Source organism: Geotrypetes seraphini, chromosome 1 (assembly GCF_902459505.1).
Source record: "Geotrypetes seraphini chromosome 1, aGeoSer1.1, whole genome shotgun sequence".
Lineage (NCBI taxonomy): Eukaryota > Metazoa > Chordata > Amphibia > Gymnophiona > Dermophiidae > Geotrypetes > Geotrypetes seraphini.
Genome location: NC_047084.1, coordinates 98,337,348 through 98,360,716, shown reverse-complemented (window position 1 = coordinate 98,360,716; position 23,369 = coordinate 98,337,348). Strand labels below are relative to the sequence as shown.

Below are 23,369 nucleotides of genomic sequence, written 5' to 3'. Positions count from 1 at the left end.
CAATGGTCTGCAAGTGGAGGCTGGAGCATTACCTACAGAGGAAGAGTGCCTTAGCAATCTGTTTTTCTCTGCAGTCTGTTGGCCGACTATGCTTCCTTAGGAATGTCTGACCAATTGCCTGCAGGGGGAGGTGGGAACCAGTTAAAAATCCTCCTTTTGATCCCCTAAATGAATATTGCCAAACTCCAGACCTAGTTAATTCACTTCTCACGCCAAACTTTGTTGTAGATTGGCCTAGTTTCATCAAAATCCTTAGTCATTTTCCAGATCTCTCTCCAGAGGAAAGGAAAAAGCCTCCATTTTATATTAACATCTATCCCACTGTTTCAAGATTCAAGTTTATTAAAAATTTGATAAAACTCTAATCATATATTCTAAGTGTTTTACAATAAAAATTTTAAAAAGGGGTCCAGTTAACAAACTATTAATGACATAACTTTACTTACATGAGACAAAAAGATAGTGGAGAGAAATACAATTTTGAAAGAACATAAGAACATGAGCAATGCCTCCACTGGGTCAGACCCGAGGGCCATCGTGCCCAGCAGTCCGCTCACGCGGCGGCCCAACAGGTCCAGGACCTGCGCAGTAGCTCCCTATCAATACCCCTCTATCCCTTTTTCCAGCAGGAAATCGTCCAATCCTTTCTTGAAATCCAGTACCGTACTCTGTCCTATTACGTCCTTAAAGATAATAACAAGGGTAAAGGGAAAAATCAATTTTAATCTTAACAAAAGAATGTTAGTCTTCAATTGTTTCTTTTGTAATTAGTAGCAGTAATTTTCTTTGGTTAGCTTACGGCCTCTTTTACAAAGCCGCGCGGCAACAGCCCCGAAGCCCTTTAAATCTCTATGGGCTTTGGGGCCGTTAAGCGCGTCTTTGTAAAAGAGGCCGTTAGTATTTCAAAATTAACTTTCCAAAATGATATCCAAAATACTGAAAATATATTACATTTATAGTGCATTTCTATTTTATGTTCCTGTGAGTTGCTAGAAGTTTTTAGTACATTTTTATACAATCTGTCAGAGACTATAATAACTATGATATTGTTATTTTCAATTTGAAGTGTTTTGCTCAAGAGTCCCCTCATTTTTGGCAGCTGGATGTCTAACTATTCTATTATACGTATGTTTTTTTCTCTATTTGTAGCTCACAAAGGCTCATCGACAAGGTCACATGGTAAAAGTAGACTGGCTCGACCGACTGACATTTAGAGAAATTGAAATGATCAATGAGGTAGGTCATTATGTACATCTCAACCTCTCCAAGTGTTCTGGATAAAGTGCTGATGCCTTTACTACCTTTTGTCTTCCATTGTGATGACTGGCTGATTACCTTGGTGAAGATCCTGCCTGATAAAAACCTCAGTTTCACTGATGAAATAAAATGTCCTTTTTATGCCCAACACTTAATATGTTGAATTTGGTTTGGCATGCTGGGCTGATCCAATTTATCTTTGATATAAGACAGTGTCTTTCAAACATTTTTAGCTTTGACAAACTAAACGGAGCAAATGCTTTTTATGGCACATAAAAATTTGAAATTATAAAATTGCAAAAACCAACCAAAAATTACATTTGAGGGTTATTTATTTAAAGTTATTTAAGCTATATATGGGGTAATTGTAACAACAGTGAAACTAAAGTGGATAGAATTGCTAATCAATGCGATGGATGTACTTGTTTTTGAGTGCAAATTAACTCAAAACGCAGCTTGATAGTCGACAAGCAAACATGCATTTCATCATCTTCCATTTGCAGTTCTATTTTTTTCGATTAATATCTCTGAGCTAAAAATTGAAGTTGGCAAAGATAAGGAGATAGATAGATAGATGGAGGTATATGTATATGTGTGTGTGTGTATATATATATATATATATATATATATATATATATATATATATATATATATATATATATATATATATAGTAGAATCAAATGAAACATACACACACACTCTCTTCCCTTAAGAGTAAAAATCATACCCTCAGCCTCAAATTTAAGAGGATGAACATAACTTATTTACCTGTCATTACATATAATTCATTTTGCTTTATTAAAAGAAGTCAGAACCATTCAAATAGAATGTGATATTATAAATAACTGGCATAACAATTACAAGAAGAATGTAACACAATATTAAGTTATTTATAATTCATGATATGAATTGCAGCAGCATTCAGTGATTTGATGTATCTGACATGGGACTTAACTAGGGTTATTATTCAATTAAGAGACTACTTGTGATTGACTTTGTCTCCTTTAATATTCAGACTGCATCCATGCCTCTTTCCTTTTCATTACAGAGTGAGAAGCGAAGCTCTAATTTTATGTACTTGATGGTAGAGTTTCCTTGTGTTAAGTGTGACGATAAAGAATATGGAATAGTTTACTATGAGAAGGTAAGGCTTGAAGAAAACTGTATTCCTTTTTAAAAATGCAAAAAGAAGCAATCGCCTTAAAATGGCAATTTCCTGACTAAATGAAGCATTTCCTAGTGAGCAAGCAACAGACAGCTGTCTCTGGCAGATGCTTTTATACATAAAGTGCAAATCGAACCCGAAAAGCTATAAGATTACAAAAGCCAGCCAGTCAAGCACTGCAGTTCAGGATCACAGAGTTTAATGAAACTCCAAACAATTGTAAAGTTTTATATTGTTAATTTAGTTGGACTCTCTTGTTACGTTATTTGATGATAGTGGAGAGACAAAATACATTTAATGAAGTTGATTTTGTGTTTTGACGACATTATTTGGTGTATGTTTGTCTCTGTTCCTTTGGTATTGTACAAAGAACCCAAAATGTAGAAATTGAAATATGGCTGGGTTCAGCAACACGAAGTAGTTACCTAGCTCTACTGTATTTTTCTAGAGGTAATGGATATAGAGCAGGGAAAGAGAAAGGTAGTAAGGATAGCATAGAATTGGAAGGCATATTTGAGGATGGAAACAGAAAAATTTCTTTCAGCTAAAAGGGATAAAAGGACAATGATAGAGAACCATTTGAAAATGAATGCCAATTTTTTATTTTTTTTAAAAATAAAATAGGGTTGTGCAATAAAACTTATCCATAATAATAAAACCCTTAGCACACATGCGCATTTCAAATTTCATGCATCCGTCTTTGTGCCACGCATGCGTAGTAGGCTGATCTGTCTGAGGAGGAGGCAGGGTAGCGCTAATAATAATAATAATAACTTTATTCTTGTATACCGCAATACCATGGAAGTTCAATGCGGTTAACAAAAGAAGAGACTGTACATTTACAGTGATGTTACATATATGGCAATGAAAAGGCATATAATATGGAGGCCTGACAGAGACAGGACAATTAGATAAAACAGAGATTGATTAAGAGAGGCCATAAGTGGCTTGGCAAGAAGGGCGAAGTCAGAGAGTTTGGAGGCATATCGAGGTCGGGGAGGGGGGCAGGGAAGGAGGGAAGGGAGAGCTAGCGGAATTTATCGAAGAGGTAGGTTTTTAGTGACTTCTTGAACATGTGGTAGGGCGGAGAGTTGGAGATGAGGGCGGTTAGGCAATTGTTCCATTTGCCCGCTTGGAATGCTAGGGTTCTATCAATAAATCTCTTGTAGAGGCAGCCTTTTAGGGAGGGAAAGGTGAATAGGTAGGCGTTTCGTGTGCGAGAGGGGCCTGCTATTTCAAGGTGCTCAGACAGGTAAATTGGGGAAGAGCCTGTTAAAGTTTTGAAGCAGAGGCAGGCGAACTTAAAGATGATCCTTGCCTCTACTGGAAGCCAGTGGAGTTTGGTGTAGTAGGGGCTAACATGGTCGTATTTTTTGAGATCGTAAATGAGGCGGACGGCCGCATTTTGGACTATTCTTAGACGTTTGATGGTATTTTTATAGGATCCCAGGTAAATGATGTTGCAGTAGTCTAATATGCTTAATACCAGAGATTGAACGAGTAGTCGGAAGGCTAGGTGGTCGAAGTAACGTTTGATGGTGCGCAGTTTCCAGAGGGTGCAGAAACATTTTTTCACCTGGGCGCTGGTATGGTCATCGAAGGTCAGGGTGCGGTCCAGGATGACTCCCCCAAACAGAAACATCTGCACACAGTGTGTGCACAGGTCTGGCAGAGTCAGCGCACGGCGGGGTGAGGTGGGACAGAGCCGAGAAAATGGGGGGGGGGGGGTGTCATGCACAAGCTTTTGGAGAGGAGGATGGACGTTTGGCACAGCAGTTTGAAAGCTCCAGGCCCTTCAGTCGCAGCTGTTTCTAAACTTCTGCCGAAACCAGAGGGGGAAAGGGACGCTTCCATTTGTGGCAGGGAAGGGTGCGGCTTCTCGGTGATGGATAGGCACCAGGGACATCTGAGAAAAAGGGGACTAGGGCTAGAAACTGAAAGGGAAAAGATGGGACAACGGGGCTGGGGGGGGTGGATAATAAAGGAGTTTGGAGCTGGGGCTGAAAATAGGGGACATGTGAGGGAAAGAGGCATTACTAGCACCTGTTTATTTAACGGGCTTAAACACTAGTGCTAGAAATATTTTAGCATGTGCTAAAAATGTAATAAGTGTTATAAAATGCCATTCCTTATCACGCCAGAACAGACAAGTGGGTTATGCACCCCAGCCAACAAACAGAGACAGAGAACACTGACATTTCAGTGATATTTGCTTCTCTTAATGGTTATTTTTACTAATTGTACATCCTGCTGTGATGAGTTCTGAATGTGTAAGCTATAAATTCTGCAAATAAATATCACCACCAGGATAATGCTGGTGCAGCCCTGATACTTGTGAGAATTTCTCTGCTTCCAGCAGATGGTGTAGGTTAGGCCAGATGTTCGTTAACCCTTAGGCCAGTGTTTTTCAACCGCTGTTCCGCGGCACACTAGTGTGCCGCGAGATGTTGCCTGGTGTGCCGCAGGGCCGCCATCAGGGCAGTACTACCAGTCCTGCATTCAGGGGCCCGGAGCTGACAGGGGGCCCGAGGCAGGGGCGCCAGTAGCTCGCCAAGGCAAAGTGGGTCGATCACCCAGGACTCACTTTGTCTTGGCGATCTAATCTATCGAGCCGATAAGTCTTCTTCTCGCTGCCTGGCTGGGCGGAACTTCCTCTCCGATTGCAGAATTGACGTCAGGGAGAGCATGCGTCGGCATTGGCTTTGGGGCCTGTTATCCATTGGTGGGTCCTGTTCCCCGATGGCAGCGGCAGTGGCAGTGGCTTGGGGAACGGCAGGGAGAAAGAAAGAAAGGGGGCAGGCAGGGAAACAGAAGGAAAGAAGAGAAACAGAAAAAAAGAAAGAAAGGTCAGGAAGAGAGGAAGAAAAAGTTGGGGGAGGGAATGAGGTGTGGAGGAGAGAAAGCATACAGGCTGATAGAAGGGAAGAAAGATTGGATGTACAGTCAGAAGAAGAAAGTGCAACCAGAAATCACCAGACAAGGTAGGAAAAATGATTTTATTTTAAATTTAGCAAAGTGGAGGCAGTATTACCACAGTTTTCAAAGGAATTTGCCCAAATAACTTAATAGTTAACTGGGTAAATTCTCAGAGATGAAAACTTCCCTTCACTTACTATGCACAGTTCTGAATTTATATCTGCTGTCTATATTTTACAATATGGTCACCTTTTACTAAACCGCAATAGTGGTTTTTAGCGCAGGGAGCCTATGAGCGTCAAGAGCAGCGCTGGGCATTCAGCGCAGCTCCCTGTGCTAAAAACTGCTACTGCTATTGTGGTTTAATAAAAAGGATGGAGGGTATATTTGTCTATTTTTGTATGCTATAAAAACCAAATACAGAGAGAGACTGAGAGCTGTTGACGAAGAGCTACGTGTGTGTCTTTCTTCGATTCCAGCCAGAATATCAGCTTTGTGTTCAGCCAAACAGGCCCAGGTTTCGCACTGAATAAAGTATTTTATAATTTTTCACTATTCTGTTTACTTAATATTTCATAATAAAGTAATTATAAAATACTTTCTTTGTGTTTATTTGATTCCTATTCAAGAGAATTACTTTATATATAGTCAATATAGGCACAGAGTTAAATTTTTTAACATTTTCTAATGGTGGTGTGCCTCGTGATTTTTTTCATGAAACAAGTGTGCCTTTGCCCAAAAAAGGTTGAAAAACACTGCCTTAGGCAATGTGATTACCTTACCTAAGTGCACCTACAACAGGGCATAGGTGCTTGATACTAGAAGCTCCTTGGTTGGCTTCATCTTTCTGGATGATCAGGTCTAGTTTGGGACAGAGCCACAGTGTTTAGCCCCCCCTCTCCCTGATCTGAGCCCTTCCTAATAAAATCCCTCCAGAGGTTGTTTCCCACCCCCGTGGCTGTACCTTAAATTTCTGGTGGTCTAATGGGTCACTGTGTAGGAAGCAAATACCTAGGTGTTCCTGCCCTTCCGGCGTTGCCCCTTAAAATGGCACTCATAGCAGTTATAACATGTAGCTATCATTTAGAGGTCAGGTTTCTGGGGGTGGGGGTTTTGTTTTAGGGGGACCTTAATTGGGGGGGGGGGCAGGGATTGCCAGGGCTCTACTTTGGGGGGAACTGGATCTATTGATTTTTTTTATTTTTTTTATTTTTTTTTTAGGGGGGTGGAAGTTGCAGCTGGAAACATTGCACTGAGATAATAAAGCTTCTTGTGGGATAGCTCACAAGCTAGCATTATTACCTATGTGGCGTAAATGCGCATGAGTCGAGTCTCTTTCATTTGAAGGGAAGCTCTGGAATGAGAGGGCATAGGATGAAGTTAAGAGGTGATAGGCTCAGGAGTACTTTTTTACAGAAAGGGTGGTAGATGCATGGAACAGTCTCCAGAAGAGGTGGTGGAGACAGAGACTGTGTCTGAATTCAGAAGGACCTGGGATAGGCACATGGGATCTTTTAGAGAGAGGAAGAGATAATGGTTACTGTGAATGGGCAAACTGAATGGGCCATTTGACCTTTATCTGCTATCATGTTTCTATGTAACAAGGATTGCATAGTAACATAGTAAATGACAGCAGATAAAGACCCAAATGGTCCATCAAGTCTGTCCAATAGGTACATGCACTACAAATCCATGATTAAGTTCAATTGTCTTTATTCATCAATATTTCTGGGTCATAGACCGTAGAAGTCTACCCAGTAATGTACTTAGGTTCCAATTACTGGAGTTGCCGTCGAAACTCAGTCCAGCCTATCTAGACCATCCCAAATTACTGGGGTTCCCATCAAAGCACACCCCAGCCATCCTAAGTCAAATAACTATTTACAGGACACAAACTGTTCAAGTCTGCCCAATACCGGCCTTAGTTCTTCCAATTATAACCTTCATTTTCTGATTAGAGGTCCCCTGTGTTCATCCCACACTCTTAAATTCTGTCACTGTTTTCTTCTCCACCACCTCCCTCGGAAGGTCATTCCAGGCATCCACCACCCTCTGCGTGAAAAAGAATTTCCTAATATTACTCCTAAGTCTACCACATCATAACCTCAATTTATGTCCTAATTTTACCATTTGCCTTTCTCCGTAAAAGATTTGGTTCTATATTAATACCTTTTAAGTATTTAAACATCTGTATCATATCTCCCCTGTCCCTCCTGTCCTTTAGAGCAGTGTTCCTTCAACCGCCGGTCCGCAGACCGATGCCAGTCCACAGAAAATTCCTGCCAGTCTGCACTGGGCCGACGAAATCGACATGTTGAAATTTCCTGCCGGTCTCCGCAGGGCCGGCGAGATGATGAGAAGCCTCCGACAGTGGCTTTCTCCCCTCCCAGCAGCTCTCGTACTTGCCAGTGCAGCGATTCACTTCAGCAGCCTTGGGGCTTTTGCTGAGTCGCAGCTGCCTTTGATGAAGCAACTTCCTCTTTCCTCAGAGGCGGCGCGACCCATCAAAGGACCCAAGACTGCCTTAGAGAATCGCTGCGCTGGCAAGTACCGAGAGCTGCTGGGAGGAGAGAAAGCCACTGTTGGAGGCTGGGAAGCTGCTGGACAAGGGAAAATAAAGGGACATCTGCTACTGGACCTGGAGGGAAGGAGAGATGCTGCTGGGAGGGGAGGAGGGAAGGGAAAGCAGTTACTGCTGGACAGGGGGAGGAGGGAAAGGAAATAGCTGGCAGGGAGATTAGAGGAGGGGAAGGGGTCAGGGTGGAATGGAGAGATCAGATGAGGGAAAGGGGAGAGACAGGAATGAGAAAGTAGAGAGATTAATGCTGAGAAGGGGGTCAGCAGATAAATAAGCAGAGAGGGACAAAGATGCTAGATCTGGTGTAGGAGAGATAAAAATGAAGAGAGCAGTGAAGCTGAAATGAATCATGTAAAAAAGCTGGATGGAAAGGGGCATAGAAAGAAGACAGATACCATATGGGAGAGGGCAGATAGTGGATGGAAGGGGCAGATGCTGGAAGGAAGAGAGTAAAAAAGATGAAAGCAGAAAACAGACAACAAAAGGTAGAAAAAAATAATTTTATTTCTATATCGGATTTGAAATATGCATCCTGCTAGAGCTGGTGTTAGACATAACTGGGGACCGCAAAGCCCAGGCAGTGCTTCTTTAGCTTCCAGCTGGCTTAGGGCTCTCTCTGACCAGGGTGCAGTTGCCCTAGTTGTACTCCCCTAACGCTATTCCTGTCATGTGTGACTGCGGTATTCTATTAGCATGATATTTCTGTGTAGCATTCTGTAATAATTTAGCTTATTCAGTTTTCTTGATAGTAGAGGGGATATATGTGAAGAGGAGGGGAGACAGGGGTTTTGTTGATCCTTGCTCTGTATTATTTGTATTTATAAAATGACAATGGTACAGAATATTGTTTTTTTATATTTTAATAAAATACGTTCAATATTAAATCATAACTGAGGCTTATGTGGATGGGATCAGATGGTTTGCGGGAACCAAGCTCGCAGAGATGGGGTGGAAACAGGGTTTTTTATTTCTTTCTTAGTAGTTTGCCGGTCCACAAAATAATTCTTTTATTTCCGCCGGTCCATAGGTGTAAAAAGGTTGAAGAACACAGCTCTAGAGCAGTGATTCCCAACCCTGTCCTGGAGGACCACCAGGCCAATCGGGTTTTCAGGCTAGCCCTAATGAATATGCATGGGACAGATTTGCATGCCTATCACTTCCATTATATGCAAATCTCTCTCATGCATATTCATTAGGGCTAGCCTGAAAACCCGATTGGCCTGGTGGTCCTCCAGGACAGGGTTGGGAACCACTGCTCTAGAGTATACATATTCAGGTCTTCCAGTTTCTCTCCTTGTATGCCTTTTGGTTCAAATCTCCCTAAAATCTTTGTCGCTTTTCGCTGGACCGCTTCAAGTCTTGTTTTATCTTTTGCCAGATACGGTCTCCAAAATTGAACACAATACTTCCAAATGACCTGTTCAGGGACTGAGAGCCAGCTACTTCAAGATGCAATGTCTTTTTGTTGATTGTATACAATATTATGGAGCTTAGATTTTACTATTGCAGCTACAGACTGAGAGTGATCAGTTGAGTTTTAGGAGAAAAACCCCCAAACCAAAATCAGATTGTACAATAGTTTTCCTAGAGTGGAATAATAGGATATTATTACGTTTTCCAGAAGAATATAAAGCACTACTTCTACTTTTTATTATTTCTATAGCACTATCAGACGCACACAGCACTGTACATGTAACCAGTGTTAAAAGAAAAAAAATTAAAACCCACCTGGGGAAAAGCAGAGTACCTCAGTTCTATGGCCTGTTTGAAGTGGGCTCTGGTACTGAGGCTGGCTGGCAGCAGTTGGTTTGGAGGCATCCTAGGAGTGGCCTGGGGTAGAATTGTGGGTGTTGCTGCAGTACATAGGCAGAATCAGTGATTGGAGGCACTTTTTAATTTCCCATGTGGCATGGCAATCGGCTGTAAGCTGGCCGGGAGGAGGGGAAGCGAATGCCAACATAAGCACATGCGTGAAGAAAAGAAGAGTTGGACCAGGAGGCCTAACAGAGACACGGCAGAAGAATGGGGAAGTTCTGGGAAGAGCAAGGGGGACACCTGTCAGGCCACCAAATTAATGAATTGAGTAAGAGTTGTTTTTTGGGTTTTTTTTTCTCTCGATTATATAAGGCCTATCGGTTCTGTCTCTAGAACAACACCAAAATATGCACCTTCCTCTCTGAGCACACTTCCAGGACCCTTGTCCACACTCTCATAACCTCATGCTTAGATTACTGCATTCTACTTCTAACTGGTCTCCTGCAAGTCTGCCTCTTCCCCCCTGCAATCAGTGCAAAACTCTGCTGCATGACCCATCTTCTACTAATCTCGCTACACTCATGTCACCCCTCTCCTTATATCCGCCTTCGCATACAGTTCAAGCTCCTATTGCTGACCTACAAGTGTGTTCATTCTGCTGCCTTCAATATCTCTCCTCTCTTCTCTCTTCTTATACACCTCCTAGAGAACTCTGTTCCTCAAATAAGCCGCTCTTTGCTTTACCCTTCTCCTCCACTGCCAATTCCAGACTTTGTTCCTTTCATCTAGCTACCCCCTGTGCCTGGAATAAATTACCCGAGTTTGTCTACCCTTGTTTAAAAGCAGACTGAAAACCCACCTTTTTGATATAGCCTTCAATCCATAACCCTACTCCCCACTGCCCTCCAACCCAGCCACAGATTAACCATTCCCCTTAACTGTATCCATGATGGGAAGATGGTGGAAGCTATGATCAAGGACGCCATTTGCGAGCACATCGAGAGGAATGGCCTACTGAGAACAAGCCAGCATGGATTCTGCAAGGGAAGGTCGTGCCTAACGAACCTTCTGTACTTCTTTGAGGGAATAAGCAGTCGGGTGGACAATGGGGAGCCCATAGACATCATTTACCTCGATTTTCAGAAGGCTTTCGACAAGGTGCCACATGAAAGGCTACTTAAGAAGCTGTGGAACCACGGGGTGGGAGGGGATGTGCACAGATGGATCAAACACTGGTTGTCGGGTAGACTGCAGAGGGTTGGAGTAAAGGGTCAATTTTCTGACTGGCGGGGAGTCACGAGCGGTGTGCCACAGGGATCGGTGCTGGGGCCGTTGCTTTTTAACATATTCATAAATGACCTGGAAAAGGAGGCAAAGTGTGAGGTTATAAAATTCGCAGACGATACCAAACTGTGCGGCAGAGTTAGGACCAGGGAGGAGTGTGAGGACCTACAAAGGGACCTGGACAAGCTGGAAGACTGGGCAAACAAATGGCAAATGCGCTTCAACGTGGACAAATGCAAGGTCATGCATATAGGGAAAAAGAACCCGTTGTTCAACTACAAATTGGGGGGGGTATTGTTGGGAGACAGCAGACTCGAGAGAGACTTGGGTGTGTTGGTGGATGCATCACTGAAGCCATCTGCACAGTGCGCAGCAGCCTCGAAAAAAGCCAACAGGATGCTGGGCATCATAAAGAAGGGCATAACAACCAGAACACGGGAAGTCATCATGCCATTGTATCGAGCGATGGTGCGTCCGCATCTGGAATACTGCGTTCAGTATTGGTCGCCACACCTCAAGAAGGACATGGCGGTACTTGAGAGAGTCCAAAGGAGAGCAACGAGAATGGTAAGAGGGCTGGAACACTGCTCATACGCCGAGAGGCTGGAAAGGCTGGGGCTCTTCTCTCTGGAGAAAAGGAGGCTCAGGGGAGATATGATAGAGACCTTCAAGATCATGAGGGGCATAGAGAGGGTGAATAGGGACAGATTCTTCAGACTAAAGGGGACAGCAAATACAAGGGGGCATTCTGAGAAACTGAAGGGAGATAGGTTCAAAACAAATGCAAGGAAGTTTTTTTTCACCCAGAGGGTCGTGGACACTTGGAATGCACTACCAGAGGAAGTGATCAAACAGAGTACGGTCCAAGGATTCAAACAGGGATTGGACAGATTCCTGACGGATAAAGGGATCGTGGGATACTGAGGGAGGAGCTGGGATGTAACACAAGTATAGAATGTTAACCAGGTAATGAGTATAAACCAACCAGGTCGTGCATGTGCAAAACTGGAGGGCTAGGACTTCGATAGGAAGGCAGGACTTAAACGAGATACCAAGGTGGCAAGGGAGCCCCTTCTAGTGATTCAGACAGGTCGTGACCTGTTTGGGCCGCCGCGGGAGCGGACTGCTGGGCAGGATGGACCTATGGTCTGACCGGCAGAGGCACTGCTTATGTTCTTATGTTCTTATCCTCTTTGTCTGTCTCGTCTGTTTAGATTGTAAGCTCTTTTGAGCAGGGACTGATTTCTATGTCTGGTAGTGCTATTTAAATAATTTGTAGTAGTAGTAGTAGTGTGAAGAATTTCAGTCTTTGGGAAGCAGAGCTGAGATTGTGATGTCATAATACCTCTTTCTACCAGTAAGGGCCAACCTCCTCAGTGATGTCACAATGGCTTTGCCCTCCAACCCAGCCAGCAGATTAACCATTCCCATTAACTGTATCCATGACAATCAGGGGAGGGAAGTTCCATAGCGACTACAGAAAATACTTATCCACTGAAAGAGTAGTGGATCATTGGAACAAACTCCCACTGCAGGTGATTGAGGCCAACAGCATGTCAGATTTTAAGAGAAAATGGGATATTCACATGGGATCCCTAAGGGAGTAAAATCAGGGGGCGGGTATTTGGAATGGGCAGACTTGGTGGGCTATAGCCCTTTTCTGCCGTCTTTTTCTATGTTTCTATCCTCTTTGTCTGTCTTGTCTGTTTAGATTGTAAGCTCTTTTGATCAGGGACTGTCTTTGTGACTCTGTACAGCGCTGCGTAAGTCTGGTAGCACTATAGAAATAATAGTAATAGTAATTTTGGTGTGTGTAGGAGCTCTTTATAGAATCTGGCATTCAGTTTTCAAAGATCTAGTTAGGATCCTTTGCTCTTTGAAAATAAGCCTAATAGTAACTCAAGGAATGTGAAATCCTTAAGAAAAATTAGACTTGTTAAATAGCTGCTTTGAATAAGCACGCTCTTGACCTTGTTTCTGTTATCGTTAGGATGAAATAATGTTGAATTAGTTTGCTTATTTATTTAGGCTGCAGATATTAGGAAATTGTTCATAAATTAATGCCCACCTATTTGATACCAGTCCAGCATGGAGCATAATGGAACAGGCTCTTTTTACCTGCCACCAGTGATGAATAGCCTAAGTGAAGATTACTTGTCATGCTTGGATTGATAAATTTGTTTTTTAGCGTTGTGACAAAGAACAAGCCTGTTAAATGTCAGGTGCTGAAAACTGATTTTTCTCCGAGAGAGATTGTGTGCTGTACTATCCATGCTGCAGTGGTTCTTAATGCCTTTGCTTTCTTTGCCGACTGTTTTCATAATACAGGACTTCAAGTCAGAAATGTGTCAGGACACCAGAGATAAGGAGTTGATGACCTCCATTTTGTTCCTACAAATAGCCCTCTTCATCTTCCAGATGAAACATTAAACTACAGTCCTGTCTACTCTTTAGGCATTATGATAATGATCTGGACTCATACAGCATCTTTTATCTGAATGGGGTCCAAATGTGCTTTACAATTAGTTCCTCAGAATCATAGATGTAATGTATTCTGGAGAAAACTCTGCATAAACTTTTTATTAGGAGTGTGCCTTTTTGTTCTGATGGGTTTCATTTTGTTTTTTTAACACAGTAGATACGCTAAATCAATGGTTCCCAACCCTGACCTGGAGGACCACCAGCTATTTGGGTTTTTGGGATAACCCTATTAAATATGCATGAGAGAGATTTGCATATAATGGAGGTGACAGGCATACAAATCTACTCCATGCATATTCATTAGGGCTAGCCTGAAAACCTGACTTGGCTAGTGGTCTTCCAGGAAAGGGTTGGGAACCACTACATGTTATTGTTGTAATGCCGCCTAGATATAGGCCAGGGGTCTCAAAGTCCCTCCTTGAGGGCCGCAATCCAGTCGGGTTTTCAGGATTTCCCCAATGAATATGCATGAGATCTATGTGCATGCTCTGCTTTCAATGCATATTCATTGGGGAAATCCTGAAAACCCGACTGGATTGCGGCCCTCAAGGAGGGACTTTGAGATCCCTGATATAGGCGGTTGATACATTTTTAAAATAAATATGAAATGACTCGTCTCATGTGTCTGTATATGGCCGTTTGGTGGAGGATGGGCAGGGGAGGGCTTCAATGGCTGGGAAGGTGTAGATGGGCTGGAGTAAGTCTTAACAGAGATTTTGGCAGTTGGAACCCAAGCACAGTACCGGGTAAAGCTTTGGATTCTTGCCCAGAAATAGATAAGAAGAAAAAAAAAAATAATAATAAATTGAATCAGGTTGGGCAGACTGGATGGACCATTCGGGTCTTTATCTGCCGTCATCCACTATGTTACTATGTTACTATGTTGCACTTTAATTTTAGTGCGTTGTTCCAGATTTTCAGTTTTGCTTTTATGTCCAACAGGGTATCTACGATACCTTGCCAGACTATTTGGCTAAGTGTCTGCTATTGTACAGACCATCAAGAGCATTGAGATCTGAGAACCGTTTGCTTCTTGATACAGGCATAAGGGATAGAGCATGATATGTGTGAACGAAAAAATATTTTTCTCTGTTGCTGGACCTGCATTATGGAACACTTTGACAGGCATTCTGAGATTCTGTGAAATATTTGTTACACTTCAGAAAACTACTGAAGACCTATCTTTTTGCACAAGCATTTCTTTGCTAGTTGCACTTAATTCAGTTATGATATCTTTTTCTAAAATGAGTATGTTAAGATGCCCACATTTTGACTATTGTTTATTGCTATGTGGATTTTTTATGATGCGCACGTGTTGAAGGCTGTGTGTGTTAATTGTCAGCTGCTTTGGTTTAAAGCGGGTTATAAATGTTTTAAATAAATTATTTATGTACTTTTTTATTTCATATATTTGTTTAACATCTTGAATGGCAATTTGTTTGCCAAGAAGAGGGTGTGTAAAGCTTTATAAATAAATATATCAAACCATTAGATGCCACTGTCAACAGATATCAAATAATGGATTTTACACTTGCAATAGGTATTGCTGTGATGCTCTGCCTCTAATTGGCAGGTCACAAAGCACCAGCAGCAAACTACTGTATATGATTCAGCCACAAACATTTTTACCATATATAGCAACTGATTTTAAAAATAAATTGTTGAGTGTCTAAGTTTCACTGTAGAATTCACAACGCAGAAAATGTAGTATACCGTATTTTTCGCTCCATAAGACACTTACTTCCACCCAAAAGTGGGTGGAAATCTCGGTGCATCTTATGAAGCGAAGGTGCAAAATTTGAATCCCCCGCACAGCTGCAACAGCCCCCTCCCTGCGCACCAGCCGCACCACCTTGCCCGCAGGCCCACTTGTACAATTGCAAAAACCCCCCCCCCTGTGCTGCACCACCTTTCAGCACTGCTTGCCACTCCCCCAGTATAATTGCAAAACACTCCCCCTGCACTGCAGCCACACTACCTTTTAGTACCGCTCGCCGCTCTGCCCCCGTACAATTCCAAAAGACCCCCCCCCCACACTGCTGTCTTCGCCACCGCCACCAAACATTTTTCCAAGCCTGGTGGTCTAGTGTATGGCTCTGTACGGCAGCAGGAGCACGGTGGTCAGGGCCAAGCTTTACATGCTCCCACTTGGGACCGCGCCGCTTTCCAAATGGCTGGCTGCAGTTCTCGCGGGAGTCGCGAGAACTACCAGCAGCCATTTGGAAAGTGGTGCGGGCCCAAGCGGGAGCGTGTAAAGCTTGACCCTGACCTCCACGCTCCTGAATCATGCGCTTGCTGGCCAGAAATAATGAGCCATCGAGGGAGGGAGGAAAGAATTAAAAAAAGGTAGGGGGTTTAAAAAAAAAAAAAAAAAGGTACCGGGGGAGTATGATTAAAAAGGTACAAGGGGAGTAGGATTAAAAAGGTGTAAGGGGGATGATTTAAGGTACTGGGGGGCATGTGGGGGGATGGGGATGATTTAAGGTTCTGGGGGATACGTGGGGGGTATGGGACCTGCCTCCCTGCCCTGTCCTGTCCTGTCCTAGCCTACCACTAGACACCAGAGGGGGGGACAGGGTGAAGAGCCTGGCAGAGAGGGGGGACAGGGTGCAGAGCCTGGAAAGGAGTGTGGAGTGGGGTGCAGAGCCTGGCAGGGAGAATTTGGTTCAGAATGTGGGGTGTTTTGGGTTTTTTTCCTTGTTTTCTTCCTCTAAATCTAGGATGCATCTTATGGTCAGGTGCGTCTTATGGAGCGAAAAATACGTTGCATCTGAATCACTAAGAGCCAGCAGCCTAACAGGGTGGCAGCAATGGGGAGAGATGCCTGTTGGGGAAAGTATAAAGAATATATCATATTCTACTTGTCTGTATATACCATATTTTTTGCTCTATAAGACATACCTAACTATAGAAGAGGAAAAGCCAAGAAGAAAAAAAAAATTCTGAACCAAATGGTGTAACCTATCCCCCTGCCCTGTACCCTGTCCCCCCCTCTGGTGGTCTAGTGGTAAGCCGGGACAGAGCACAGCCAGGCACCCAGGTAGGCAGACCCTCCCCCCCCCCCCCCCCCCCGGTACCTTTTTAAAAAAAAAAAATCCCGGTGGCTGCTTCTTGTGCTGATGTCTAGCCGCAAAGTGGCGTACCTAAGGCAGGTGCAAACTATTCACACGCCTGCCTGATCCCGCACCGCTCACTAAATGGCTGCCATCAGTTCTCATGGGACCAATTTCCTAACTGCTATTTTTCATTGCATCAAAGTTTTTATATGCTGTGCTAGAACCGCTTCTCCCGTAGAAATACACGGAGTGGTTTTATGGGGGAGCTTATTTCTCTGGAACTCTCACCTAATGTGGTCCATTTTCAAACTTGATGTAACTTTTCAGTGGTTTTACAAGACACTAAATTTGATTCCATTGCTTTAAATTTTTTGCGAGTTATTTTGCCATTTTTCACACCTCATCTATAATAGTTTTCCAACATCTGTTGGGTTGGAAAACATATAGAGCATGATTTGTGTACTTTCTTTTTCCATATGTTGTATATCCATGTTGTCTGACCCAAAGAGAAATGGAAGATGCAGTTGGAATGGAGCTGTACCCAAACATTCTGTTTTGAAATGAATAATAAAATTAATCCATCCAACATTTGTTGAGTTGAAAGAAGTATGTGCAGAACTATGCATTTGGGACAGAGAAATCTGAGAGAAGCACATTGAGCAGTGAAGTATTGCTCTAACCAAATAGAAAAGACATCTCTGAGTTGGAGAATGTGATTGTTATGAGAGAGAAATTACCAGTAAAAAAGGAGATGACTATTTTAGGAGTGTGTTTAGATAGTTGTCTGACAATGGAAAATCAAATGCTGAAATCAATCCGGGTAGGTTATATGCAACTTCAAATGCTCTTTAGATTGAAACCAATATTACCTGCATTTGATTTTCATAGCGTGGTTCAAGCATTGATCCTGAGTAGAGTGGATTATTGTAATTCACTCTACCTGGGAGTTGCAAAAGGTAAATTGAGGGCTTTGCAGAAGCTGATTATCTCTGTTGCGAGATTAATCACAGAGGTTTCAAGGAGTTCACATATAACTCCTGTGTTGATAAAATTGCACTGGTTACCCATACAACAAAGAGTGCAGTTTAAGATTCTTGCAATTATCAATCAGACATTGTACCACGTTTCTCCAAAGATATTACAGGATCTCTGTGAAATTTATAAACCGAGAAGAGATCTTAGATCTGTAAATGAGATGAAATTAAGTTTGGAGGGCAGGATGCTGATTACGCATGTTAGGATTGGAGCATCAATGATGTCTGTGGCTGGTGTAAAACTGGAATGCCCTGCCTGGTATTCTACAATTCTATACTGGGAAGATAAATTTTGAGAAAATGCTGAAAACGCAATTATTTGCTAATGCTTTTCTATGCTAATGATTATTCCATTTGAAAATATCTTCTTCAGAATATTATGAAGGGAATATACGATTTAACACTTGTTTGCATTTCTAAATTGTTTGACTTTGATTTGTTCTTGCCTGTATATGCTGATTGGTTTTTGTCATCTACCATAGAATGGATCGTTTGATGCAATGTTTTTTTTTGCTTCCTCAATATATTTTGACACCTGATATTGGTGGGGGGGGATGTTAATAGAGTTTTCCAGTTAAGTTACGTTATGTTTTTTTTGTACACCGCCTTGAAGGTTTGATTAGGCAGTATAAGAAATTTTAAATAAACTTGAAACTTGATATGTATGGAAACCGTAGGGAACGTAAGATACTGTGTATGTGATATGTAAACCAAAAAAACCTCAAAACTTGGAGGTACTGGAGAGAAAAACCCACAAATCAAACAAAAAACTACTCCAGTAATTTTCTATCGCTGGGTAAAACTGCTTTAAAGTCTCTGCCTTTTCCTGCCAGGCTATTTCTAGTGTGTAGGGGGATGGCCTCAAGCTACGGGCCAAACGTTGCACCGGAGCTATGGGTGAGAGCCAGAATATCTTTGCAGCCCCCCAAACTTCTATTATCGGCCACATTATCCCTATTCTTCTGATTTTACTTTTACTTTTTCTCTTCTACTCTTTAGTATGTTTTCATTCAAACATCAAAAGCACTGGCATATTCATCAGTATAAATGAAAAAGCAAGCTTAAAGTATCTTATCTTGCAATCAAATCGTGTACCGCTTGCTTTAAATTCTCTTCACTCCATCGATCCATCTCATGCAGGTCAAAATGAAAGCGGGACATCTTCCCAGCTACAGGTCTACCGACGGCCAGCGTTTCACGAGCAACTCATTTCTTCAGGGTTTTAGATGCTATACTGTCCCACCCATAGCGCCGGTGCAACTTTTGGCCCATGGCTGCTGAGGCCTTCCCTACACACTAGAAATATCCTGGCAGGAAAGGGCAGAGACTTTAAAGCAATTTTACCCAGCGATAGAAAATTACTGAAGTAGTTTTTCGTTTGATTTGCGATATGTAAACCGCATAGTTGTATGCGGTGTATAAATTTTAAATAAATAATATATGCAAATTCATCTCTTGCATATTCATTGTGGATTACCTGAAAACCTGGTAATATATGTGGTGTGTGTTTGTGTGTTTCAGGTTTATTTAGAAGGGAAATACACTTCCCTCTCCGCATTCGCGGTGATAGGGGGAATAGCATGGCAGCGAATACCGAAAAACCATGAATAACTTTTTGCATGTTCGCGTTTTTTCCGTAAAATAGCCCTTAAAAAGATAATAAATCACAAATAACCTGACCTGCGATTTGCTCCGTGAACTACTGGGAGCAGCAATTTCCTCCATGACCTGCCCGTGAGCAGCGATTTCCATGTGAAACGCCGAGTTTAGTGACGTAAATTAGAGGGTGGAGTGAGGGAACGAAAAACTGCAAATAATCGAAACCGCAAATACAGAGGGAAAAGTTGTAGAGCTAAAATTAGGTAATACATGTACAGTATAAAATATCCTTCATGAAACAGCAGCATGACAGGTTGATCATTTTTGTAAATAGACTTGGTAATATAAGAACATCACAAAGACTCAGAAAATTATGACAACGTTACAGTGCTGCTATGTCAAGAAGAACTTATTTTTTTACAAACCCTGCTATTTTCTCGATTTTACATATAATATACTGGTGCAATAGCCGTGTTAATCCGTTTTGTAAAGTAATAAATTGAAATGCAACAAAAATAAAATATCTTTTATTGGACTAACTTAATACATTTTCTGATTAGTTTTGAAGGCAATACCTTCTGCAGATCAGAAATTAGCAAATCATGACATATATCAAAATATATATGTGAAACATAAAAGTATCGCAATTAAAGTCTCATGGGGAAATGTAGGAGTAGGTGGAAGTGGGGGTGAGAAACGAGAAGAGATAGTGGATGATTAGAGAGTAACAAAGGAGTATAAGTTTGTTTTATAATGTGATAGGAAACCCAGAACTTTTATGTCCTGTCTGATAGGTGTTAAAATATTTCATCCTTTTAACTTCAAAGAGTTTGCATGCCTAGATTTAAAATTCTTCTTTTAGTATTCTCACCCTAAAGTCATTAATGCAGTGCTCTGGTCTTGCAAATCCTGTCCTACAGAGGTGTCGCCCTGGTTCGACATAGTATCTGTATAGGCTGTCTCTTGTCTTTAGCATCTAACATGTCTCTCCAGCATAGCATCCTTCTTCACATTCCAAGATGCATACCATAGTGTCTAATAATTTCCTTTTTTAACAGCATAGCAGTATATAAAACGAACCGCTTTTAAGAAGCGATCTCCCTGGTGTTTTTTCTTCCCCCCCCCTTCCCCTTCATTTTTAATTTGTTTTAATGATGTAATTATTAATTTTCCTTCCTTCTTCACCCTCAAACTCGTGTTCGTAATCGTATTTTGTCTATTTAATGTTCACATCTCTCCCTACCCCCTTCTAAAATTTATTTTAATATTTTGAGCTATGTAAACTGGCCAGGTACATGTTGATGGTCGGTATACTAAAATTTAAACAAACTTGAAACATGTGTAGGATCTCCTTATAACGAATATTTTACCCATGCTTGTTGTTTATTGGAAGCTTCTATACCGCTGCTAATGACTAGGGGTTCATTTCAGAGCGGTTTGCATGAGCTTCAGTAAAGGTGTTACAATACATGAGCTAAATATATAATAATAATAATAATACATTTATTCTTCTATACCGCCATAGTCAGATGACTTCTAGGCGGTTCACATCGAAGAGGGCTGGACAATCAGCGAATTACAGAAAGTAAATGGTTAAGGTTCAACATATTGCACAAGGAATAGACAGAAGAAAAATATAAATTTAGTGAGGGCTTCTGATTAGGAGATGAATCGGTCAAACAGTACGGTTTTAATTACTTTCCGAAAGGTGCCGTAGGGCAGCCTGGCTCCATTGATGTAGTTACCCAGCCAAGACTGCTGTTTGCTTGCTTGGAACATGAAGATCTGTCCAAAAACATATTAACATAGTAGATGACGGCAGATAAAGACCCGAATGGTCCATCCAGTCTGCCCTACCTGATTCAATTTAAATTTTTAAATTTTTTCTTCTTAGCTATTTCTGGGCAAGAATCCAAAGCTTTACCCGGTACTGTGCTTGGGTTCCAACTGCCGAAATCTCTGTTAAGACTTACTCCAGCCCATCTACACCCTCCCAGCCCATCCTCCACCAAACGGCCATATACAGACACTGACTGTGCAAGTCTGCCCAGTACTGGCCTTAGTTCAATATTCAAAGGATTTGTATTTACAGCCGGTGATCCTTGGGTATGCAAATGTGTTACAGTTTCTGGTTAACCGTGTGGATTGTGTAGTACGAAATGTGGTAGAATATAGGAAGGCGCTAGTCCCCAGGCCTGCTTGAAACAAATACATGCAAATGTGAACATTATTCATGCCTCCATTGGCAACCAGTGTAATAGTCTATAGAAGGGGCTAATGTGATCACTTTTCTTTAATCCGAATATCAAGCGAACTGCTGTGTTCTGTACTATTCTTACTTTTCTTTGGGATACCCAGCTAAACGACGTTGCAGTAGTCCAGTATTGATGGAACTAAAGCTTGCACCAGTAATCTAAAGGAAGTAGAGTCAAAGTATTTTTTTAATGGTCCTCAATTTCCACAGTGTGCAAAAGCACTTCTTCACCACTATATTTGTGTGTTCTACTATCGTTCGGTGTGTGTCTAGTGTGATTCCCAGTATTTTTATAGTTTTAGCGGTTGGGTATTCATGATCATTTAGATGTAGTGATGTGCTGGTTATTTTGTGCTTTGGGCTTGCCAGGAAAACTTTCATCTTTTCTGTTTGAAAATGGTTGTCCATTGTTCAATTTCGGTCATTATATGAGAGATGTGATCTAGGATTTCATTTGTTATGCTATTTAGAGGAATTAAGATAGAAATATCATCAGCATATATGTAATAGTTTAAGTTTAACTTTTGTAATAGATGTCCTAAGGATGAGATGTAGATGTTGAATAGTGTGGGCGATAGTGGGGAGCCCTGGGGTACCCCCGAGGGGTTTTTTCATGGGCTAGAGTAATTCCCTTCGCTGGCCACTTGGTATGATCTTTTTGTTAGGAAGTTATGGAACCAGTTCTTAACTTTTCCCATAATCCCCATTGCGTCTAGGCATAGTAGCATTATTTCGTGGTCTACTAGATTGAAAGCACTACTAAGATCTAGTTGTAAAATCAGAGCACTTGTACCTCTGCTGAAAAGACCATAAAGGTGATTAAGGATAGAAGCTATAACTGTCCCAGTGCTGTAACCTTTTTTAAATCCTGATTGATGTTCACTAAGAATGTTAAATTTGTCTAAATAGTTCACTAGTTCCAAGTTGACCAATCCTTCCTGTAGCTTAGTGAATAGGGGGATGCTCACTATGGGCGTGTAACAATATAACTTCTTATATCCCGCAGTTTTCAATAGGGAATCATTGCAGCTTACAGCAAGATGGTTACATTTGTGGTACAGTGTTGTTGAGAAACAAGATTAATAATGCCAGATAAGTTTAAGGGATATATCTTGCCTATTTATACTATCTCTATACAAACAACTGAGTCCTCCAGGGTCCCGATTTATCCATTCCCTCCCTCGCCCCTCTACCTGGACTTCACCCTATCCTAGCCCTGTCTTTTGGTGGTAACCCCTCCCCTATTCCTTCTAATAAGTTTCCCTAACTAACGGTCCTCTCTCTCTCTTCCCCCCCCCCCCCCCCACCTTGCCTCTCTGGCAACACGAGGCCTCCCAGCCCCGTGTTACCATACGCCCGTCGAGACATGCTCTAGGGCTCCTTAATCTTGCCTATTTATACTATCTCTATACATATACTGTAAGTTTTTTGTTTCTGTATACTCATCTTTCTTTGTATTATTTGTGAGTTCACCCTTTCGTGTTCCAAGTGAAGGTAACCTGCTCTTTCCTCCATGTTGCTACCCCATTCCCCCCCCCCCCCCCCCCCCCGAATTGTTTCTTTGTTTGCTAAAGTGTTCTGTGAAGAGTATCATCTTTATTCTTTTCTTGAACTTTCTGGTGTCCTTTTATAGTTTTAATTTCTTTGGAAAGGAGTTCCACCCCATTGGGGCCATCACTGAGATCTTTTTCCTCACACTTTTGTATTTGATGTCTCTGAAGGAGGGTATTTTCAGTAGGTATTCTTGGCTCGAGCATAGGGCACTTGGTGGTGTATGGTTGTCTAGTTGCTAGGTATTGTGGTTCTGAAAGATGAATGATTTGGTGTGTCTGCAACATGATCTTAAATTTCACCCTGCTTTCAATTGAGAGCCAGTGTAACTCTTTCAATAGTGGGGTAGCACTCATCTGTTTCGATTTTCCCAGCAAAAATCTAGCTGCTGTGTTTTGTACTATTTGGATCTGTCTGATCATGTACTTTGAGAAGCCC

The 23,369-nt window shown here is 41.9% G+C and overlaps 1 protein-coding gene across 1 annotated transcript in view; it reads left to right on the top strand.

Moving 5' to 3' along the window:
- Positions 1 to 23,369, top strand: part of PIK3C3 (phosphatidylinositol 3-kinase catalytic subunit type 3) — a 329,375-nt gene that overhangs the window by 70,061 nt on the left and 235,945 nt on the right. The window contains exons 5-6 of the mRNA XM_033935321.1: positions 1,150 to 1,236; positions 2,307 to 2,402. Coding sequence (XP_033791212.1) covers positions 1,150 to 1,236; positions 2,307 to 2,402 — 183 coding nt within the window. The remainder of the gene's footprint in view (positions 1 to 1,149; positions 1,237 to 2,306; positions 2,403 to 23,369) is intronic.